The sequence below is a fragment of the Centropristis striata genome, chromosome 5 (assembly GCF_030273125.1).
Source record: "Centropristis striata isolate RG_2023a ecotype Rhode Island chromosome 5, C.striata_1.0, whole genome shotgun sequence".
Taxonomy (NCBI): Eukaryota; Metazoa; Chordata; class Actinopteri; order Perciformes; family Serranidae; genus Centropristis; species Centropristis striata.
Window position 1 is genome coordinate 29,089,498 of NC_081521.1, and position 8,345 is coordinate 29,097,842.

At 39.7% G+C, this 8,345-nt stretch overlaps 1 protein-coding gene across 1 annotated transcript in view; it reads left to right on the forward strand.

Moving 5' to 3' along the window:
* The window catches only part of arhgef19 (Rho guanine nucleotide exchange factor (GEF) 19), a 32,505-nt gene extending 24,195 nt beyond the window's left edge, over positions 1 to 8,310 (forward strand). The window contains exons 8-16 of the mRNA XM_059333600.1: positions 245 to 397; positions 944 to 1,073; positions 1,254 to 1,328; positions 1,468 to 1,557; positions 1,652 to 1,815; positions 3,660 to 3,818; positions 3,905 to 3,984; positions 4,069 to 4,173; positions 4,332 to 8,310. Coding sequence (XP_059189583.1) covers positions 245 to 397; positions 944 to 1,073; positions 1,254 to 1,328; positions 1,468 to 1,557; positions 1,652 to 1,815; positions 3,660 to 3,818; positions 3,905 to 3,984; positions 4,069 to 4,173; positions 4,332 to 4,486 — 1,111 coding nt within the window. The 3' untranslated portion in view covers positions 4,487 to 8,310. The remainder of the gene's footprint in view (positions 1 to 244; positions 398 to 943; positions 1,074 to 1,253; positions 1,329 to 1,467; positions 1,558 to 1,651; positions 1,816 to 3,659; positions 3,819 to 3,904; positions 3,985 to 4,068; positions 4,174 to 4,331) is intronic.
* The last annotated feature ends 35 nt before the right edge of the window (positions 8,311 to 8,345 follow it).

Below are 8,345 nucleotides of genomic sequence, written 5' to 3' on the forward strand. Positions count from 1 at the left end.
TTCCAAAGTCGGGGCAGAAAAAAACGGTCACCTTTGGTTTTCAGTTTTGGCCTTGGAATGGTCAGAATGGCACCACCGGAGGATCTAAGGACGCAGGGCAGCTAGTATGGAGTTAATAATTCTGTTAAATAGTTGGGAGCCAGACCTAAAAGAGCTCTTATGCCTCTGCTGCCTCCACAGTTCTTTATCTTAACATCGCAGTCGTCCAACTCCTTCTCTGAGTGTATTTTCTGCTCGCTCGTAGGTTTCTTCAGGACCTGGAGCACAGGCTGGAGGAAGACATTCTGCGTTTTGATGTGTGCGACATCGTCCTGGATCACTGCCCAGCTCTGAGAAGAGTTTATTTACCTTATGTAACCAACCAGGCGTACCAGGAGCAGACGTACCAGCGTTTGCTGTGAGTTACTGTCAACGTATAACATCTCAGATGTTTGAGCCCTATATACAGTCATGGAAAAAATTATTAGACCACCCTTGTTTTCTTCAATTTCTTGTTCATTTTAATGCCTGGTACAACTAAAGATACATTTGTTTGGAAAAATATAATGATAACAACAAAAAATAGCTCATAGAAGTTTAATTTAAGAGCTGATATCTAGTCATTTTCCATGGTTTTCTTGATAATAACCAAAATCATTATCAAGAAAACCATGGAAAATGGCTAGAAAGAAGAAAAGGGGTGGTTTAATAACTTTTTCCATGACTGTAAGTTGGATTTTATGCAATACAGCCACGAGTGTGTGCAGAAACATTTACAGTTTCATGCTGGATGTCCATAATTTCCTCTCAGGGTGTTAAGGTGTTATTTTACACCTGCATGACTTAACTTGCAGAAAGTTAATCTAGAAGAGACTGAACATTTTTTTCTCATAGTAGAGAGCATGCTGGAATTTACACCCACTTTCACTAAAAGTCATTAAAGTGTTTCTCTGAATTTACTCAGGCACGAGAACCCTCGTTTCCCCAGCATCCTGGCTCGTTTGGAAGAAGATCCCATCTGCCAAAGGCTTCCTCTGACCTCTTTTCTAATCCTGCCGTTTCAGAGGATCACACGGCTTAAAATGCTGGTGGAGGTACACGATTAAACTGCAGAATTCGTGTTCACACTTGAATCCAAATTACGTTGAACTGTAAATGGGGTAATATTTGGACGGGCTGAGCAATTTGCCACAGCAGGTTTTTTTCCCGACAGTGCATAACAAGAGTATTGTTTACTCTTCTGGCGTGTGCTCAAAAAACTCTTTACTTTTCAGAACATCTTAAAGAGGACGACACCGGGCTCCCGAGATGAGGACACTGCCACGAAAGCTTTCAATGAGCTAAAAAAGGTGGTGATTATCATGTGTAATAGCCACTTGGATGAGAAGCAGTATTATCAGTGGCGAGGCTCAACAGTAATAACCATGTTGGTGTGTGTGTGTGTGTGTGTGTGTGTGTGTGTGTGTGTGTGTGTGTGTGTCTTCTTAGATCATCAAAGAATGTAACTCCAGTGTGCAGTCAATGAAGAGGATGGAGGAGCTTATTCACCTCAATAAGAAAATCAATTTTGAGGGAAAGGTGGGTGAAGTCTTTAGTAAATTGTTGTTTTTATCTGCATTTTTTAAAAGTTTGCAGTGTTTCTTATTCAGCAACTTTTTTCCTCTCTTTGTAGATCTTCCCTCTGATCTCTCAGTCCCGCTGGCTGGTGAAACACGGCGAGCTCCTGGAAGTGGACACTCAGATGATGAGTATTTCTGGATCGAAGCTGAAGTTGCCCACCAAGCCTGTTTACCTTCACCTGTTCAATGACTGTCTGCTGCTGTCCAGGAGGAAGGAGTGAGTGATGTACACTCAAGTTCAAATATTGCACTGATTGATGACTTGTGATATGCAACAAGGAACACTCAGGGGGCATTCACACTTGAGCTGGTCCGCTTCAAACAAACTCTGATGTGTTTTGTCGAACAGTCTGTTTGGTTTTTGCTAGTGTGAAATCTCAAATGAAATCTGGTCTGCTAAAAAACAGGGGTCAGTTCGCTTCCAAGTGCATAGTTCAGTTCACTGCATGTGAGAACTCAATCTGAACCGAAGGAAACGCACCAGATCACAGCGTGTTCTGGGTTGAATTTGAAGATCTGTGAAAATCTGAGAATCAATATCGGGCAGGGCAAGACAAGGCAAGGCCAGTTTATTTGTATAGCACCTTTCATTAAAAGCATTTAAAAGAGAATTATATAAAATGACGTTCAAATATAAAAAATTAAGACTAAAAACGAGCAGATAAAATATTTAGGTAACAATATAGAAGTACATTCAAATATAAAATTTAAAAATTGAAAGCAAGCTGATAAAATATAATTTTTTTTGAATATCAAATTCTCTACTCATATCGCTAAACTAGAGGAGTCCCTTAGTCTATCCGGCACACCCGGTTTCGCCCTTTTAGGAATCAGGGAATCTATAAATCAGTGGCAAACAGAAAAGTCTTCAGTCAGAGTTGAGAGTTGCTGCCGATCATTTCTCGGAGTTTGTTCCATATATGTGGAGCATAAAAACTGAACACTGCCTATCCAAATATAAAATTTAAAAATTGAAAGCGGGCTGATAAAATATATATTTTTTAAATATCAAAGGAATAAAAGTTACAGTGCAGTAAAGTCAGCGCAAACAGAAAAGTCTTCAGTCTTGAGGTAGTAGCAGCTTGAAAAATGTCTCGTGGACAGACATGGTCTAATGATGACATATAGGCCCTTATCCAAATATGGCCAGACGATCACAGAACACACACACAAAAACAAGTCAGTATGGTGGCTAATGGATTCAATCCCACAGCGGATCAATGTCACATAAAAGTGAAAAAAAATCAAAAAAACACTTGGTGCGCTTGATAAAGCACAGTGTGCGAGCAAACCAAACCAAATAAAAAATGCAACTATGTTGCAACTTCACTACTGAATCGCCACCAGAGTCAACTAGATTTAATATGTGAAAGTGACCTCAGAAAATATGTTAATTGTTCTAAATCTATGTGCAAACAATGCTCACATGCCATACTGTATATGCACACCCAAAGAGTAATGAAGGAAAGGATCTGCACAAAAAGGTCCCAACAAACAATAAGTAACAATAAACAACAAACAAATGGACAATAAGTTTGTTATAAGTCCACTATGCAATGTCGCCTCTCAAGTTGCCTTCATTCATCTGAGAAGTCTTCATTGATAAAAATGCCTAAGCCCTTCAAGATTCTAGCTTTATCCAGAACAGAAAGTTTGTCCTTCAACTGCAGAACTCTGGCCACAATAGGTCGGGGCTTGTTGTTGATTGTGTCCATATCTGTCCTGGTTTAATTACAGTTCCTGCACCAAGTTGTACATGATATTTCAAAATTGTCAAAATCCTATTTAGCCATTGCTAGAAATGATAAACTTGCTTTGACAGATTGTCAATTCTCCTTTTGAAGAATCAACTCTGAAGTAAGTAAGCAACATAAAGCCAGAAAGCCTCCACAAGTATTGTTAGATAGAAAAACCAGGCTTCAGCTCAGAGAAACACAGCAGCAGCCATTGGATTCACTTTTCTACAAACATACACCATCAGAATAATTTGAAATGCTACATCCAGATACAAATTCCACACATAGTGGCTTCACTAACTGGCTATTCAACGTATTTTCGCAGTACATGGAAGTTCATGGTGTTTGTACACGCCAAGATAGGAGAGCTGAAAGTGAAGGACCTCAGTCAGAAGCTGCAGGGAATCTCAGGCTTCATCTTCCACCTGCAGCTGTGTGAAGGCCAGCAGCTCAAGCACCAGATCCTGCTCAAGTCGCACACTGAGTGAGTAACAACTGTAACTTATCTTCAGTACAGGCTGGAAGATTTATCTCACGGTGCTTTAACTGCCCTATTTTGTGTCTACCAAGGAGTGGGAAGCAGAGATGGATCACAGCCATGTTTCCATCCGATCCACGCGAAGACATCGAGCAAGCCAGTGAGAATGATGGTGAGTGGAGAGCTTTAGGTGCACTATAGATCTGTGTAAACCTTTTAATCCTCTCTTTCATTTTCCCCTGACTTTTCCTCTTAGACATAGCCCAGGTTCAATGCATCAAAAGCTATCAGGCCCAAGAACATGATGAGTTAACTCTGGAGAAGGCCGACATTCTTCATGCTAAGACCATTACGAGTGATGGTAAGAATTTCTCTTTTAGATAAACTGCATTCCAACCTAAATGAACGTGGCCATAAATGAGATCTGGTTGTCCCAGTGGCTATCAGAGCTTTAAATAAGCTGTAGAAGTGTATGTTAGGCGGTTTGCTTGATGGCTAAGGGATGTTTTATTTCTCCAGGCTGGGTGGAAGGCATCAGACTGTCTGATGGGGAACGGGGCTGGTTCCCCAAAACCTACGTGGAGGAAATCACGAGTCGCAGCGCTCGCCTCCGCAACCTCCGAGAAAATATCCGCATCAAATGTGTCACGCAGAAACTGGAGGGGGAAGACTAACCACTTTGACTGGAACCTGTCCTGTGTCAAAGCTGCATTTCAGCCGCTAAGTTGCATTTTTAAGCTTCTGGATGATTGTTTTATTTTAGATGGATGTGGGACCTACTGTGTGTGTAGTGTGCAGCTGCTAAAACAAGCATTTTCCTTTAGCATGCCAGCTGCCGATACAGTCTTAAAAATGATGCTCCTGTTCAAAAGGCTTTTATACAATCAGACTCTTTTGTTCACATTAGGACATTTTTAACAGTCTTGCCACACTGAAGGGAGGTGCAATCATTTTTTGCATGCTTTCTGTGAATGCATTTTATTACCATTTTAAGGTTATTTACCAGCCTGGGTAGATGTAATCATATCTAAAGGTAAATGTGTGCATTTCATGGTTCATGTCACAGGAGTCTGTCTCTAGATTTTGGTATCTGAAGAGTTCTGGTTTCCGTTCATAATCCTAGTTTGAGCAGGCATTTAGTTGAATGGAGGTAAACAGCCCATGTGGAGAGAAAATAAGGCAGAATGCATTGGCTGAAATGCAATCTTGGAACACAAACAGAGTACATTAGATTATACCGGCTGTAATCTGATCTGGTGTTATGACCAAACTAATCTGGAGAGAAATGCTCAAAACGGGCTCCTGTTGAGGCCCCGGGTCGACCACGATCTGCTTCTACAACAAAGGTAAATATTAATTAAAAATATTAATTATTTTGAGCTAAAATGTTAATTCTGCAATAATTCTGCAATGACAAATTATCTTTAGCTCAGTGGTAGCCAACAGAGTGAAACTGAAGGACACAAATTTCATTTTTATAATATTATCTGAGTACATCTCAATGCGCAGGTAGCCCACAATCCACTGCATTTTGGTTCATTTCCATTAATTGGGTCGGATTCTGGTCATATTACGTTCACAATGCAATCCAACCGCACTAGGGTCCGCTTGGAAATGGACCGAGACCCTCTCTGCAAGACCCTGTTGTTTTGGTGCACCAGTGTATGATTGGAGAGTTCACAAGCAACCAAGCGAACCGTAATGAGGCTTTAAAAGCACCAGAGTTCAATTTAAACAAACTAAACTTTGGGCTGTGAAAGCACCCTTAATGAGCCAAACTGAGCTACTTGGGAATCAATCCCGTCCTAAACATCGTCTCTAAACTCATGTCTCAAGTTGCTCATATGACAGTAAACAGGGATTGAAGAGGAAGTCTTGGTGTGGATGTCGTTATCGTATATGGCTGTTTCCCCCCAGAGGCTAAATCATTGTCAGATCGATAGCCGAAGGGATCTGAGGTTGTGTCTCATGTGGACTGTCTTCAGTCAGATGGCTCTGAGGCTGTGGGCTGCAGGAGATTCATTCATGTAATGTTACAACATCAAAAACTCACTCGAGGCAGATCCTTCTACTGAGTTGCATGAGGACACATCAGAAGCCTTTTATCTTTCTGTCTTTGTTCACACTGAGCACTGCTTTCATTTCAGAAGGCAGATGAGAAATTGGCACTCTGTGTCATCCACGTGTTGAGTATAAATGTATACTGGTTTCAAGAAGGAATGAAAGCCTGATGTGTTTCAGTGCTTCAGTGTGCAACAGTTCATTTCCATCCATGTTTTAACAATCCCAGCTGTGGACTGTTAAAACATCTTTGCCTCTTTATTAAAGAGAGCGACACAACTCTGATGGTTTTCCAGATAATTGCAGAGTTTATATTTCAGAGATCATTTAAAAATTTTACTGCAACCTAAATGAAGGACAGACTATCCTCTTAACACCTAAACAAATACTTTTTTCCCATAAGTGTCCTAGTCTGATTAAAGGCTGACTGTATTCTTTATTTTTTGTTATTGTCAACAAATCCCACAAATAGACCAAAACCAACAATGTATGAATCCTACTGACAGGCATCATCTGGGTCCTCTGTGCCACAGAGCTCCACTGTTGTTATAAAACTAGTAAAAACACATCAACAAGCTGCACTGTTGCCCTGGATGTCCCTGTGTGACCACGAACACACACTGTAGTTTTCTTTTTAGTTTGGTTCCACATGCATGGTCCTACTGATGTAAATACTGACACGAGCACCAAATGTGTATTAATCCACAGCTGAAAATAGTCCCCAACATATGCACTATTTGGTCCAATTTGAGTGACGTTTGCTAAAAACTACAATGCCCAGCTGTTTGTAGGGAATGATGTGGCCTTTTTTAATATTGATATTGATATTTTTACTAATTTTTATAATTTCTGTTATCAGTAGGAACAAGTTGGGGTTTGGGCTGAGTGCCACTGGCTGGGTAGGAGGTTGGACATTGTTGGTTTTGTTCTTTTCATCTCTTGACAGTAAAAAAATATATATATATATTTGTCCTTTAAAAAACAGGAAATTGACACCTATGGAATTCTCCCTGGGGCGCAAATTACATGGAAAGTTTTACTTCACTTGTACTGATTTTAAATTTTAGCTCCAGTTAAATAAATCTAGACATTGTTGTGTTACACTAATCAACCAGGATCAAGTAATCCTTTTAATGTCAAGCACTGAATTAAAGGGGAACTCAAGCGATTTAGTGTTGCACTTCATAAAGTTGTGAAATAAATATTTTTAAAAATAATGGTCAAAGTTGGTGAAGTAAAGGCAGAGATGTGTTAAAGTCTCTATGGGTGAAGCTTCAAAAAACACTGGATCCTACAATTCCCATAATGCAGCTCAATCATCACACTTTCCGTTTGTTATGCATGCATGTTTTCGGAAGAATATTTTAAGTCTTAACCATAGTCTGAATAGAAAGATAAACGAAATGACAGCTCACTAAAAGTGAAGCCAAAACCTCTTGAGTGCCCTCTGGTGGCTGGCTGCAGTATCAGTCATAAACCCCGCCTCCTCCATGTTAGCGGATGGGCTAAACTGAAAAATCTAAGTACACGTCAAATTTATTTTTCCCAAGGATGGTTTTGGTCATTTTAGGAACTTCTTATCACAGTAAAGTATGTTCAAGTGTGTCATTTTTTAAAAATACGATTTATTTGGTTATTTGTTGCTATAAAACGGGGGTTAGACGTCATGATTGACAGCTGTGATTGACTCATAATTGGTCGGGCGGCTGTATGGACCGGACCTCAATTCTATCCCAATCAATCCCTAGCCACTACTATGCACACTCTGGCTACAAATGGCCAAGACGGCAGCTCCCGTATCTGGGAAAAGTTTTGGCTTCATTTTCATACATATTTACATACAGTCTAAGGTCTCAAGCTAACACAAGACAACCTTGGGGACGTCATCGTGTAAGAAAAAACAGTATACAACTTTTATATGGTACTCCTCACCATGATGTAGTGTCCTTTTAAGGCCTTCATAATTCCCCTCAGTAAGTGTAAAAATTCCCAAATGACCAAAAGCGCAGTGTAACTGAGCTGAGACCTGCAGAACCACTATAATCAACAATTAAACTCTTCCAGTGGCACATGAAATGTTTATACCCACTCTATTTTTTTTCTATATCTGTGTTGTTAGTTGTAATTTAAGTGGTTGCTTCTGCAGCATGTGTATTTATACTCCTCTAGCTGGTTGTTCTCTAAGGAGATTCTGATGTAAATGTACTTTACTGTAGATGGCTTCATGTATAAAGAGTAGAAAATGGTTCATTTACTATTATGACTGTAATTTATATGAACAAAGATTCAACAAAATATTATTACATTCCCTAACGTTTCAGTTTGATTCACTTCTAATAGTACAATAAATACTGTAATACACTGGATGTTTACCAGATCTCTGCACACTACTGTAAATGTTTAACCATTGAAATAAATACAGATACTTCCATTTTAATGTTGTGTTGAATTCATGACTCGTTGGAGTTTTAT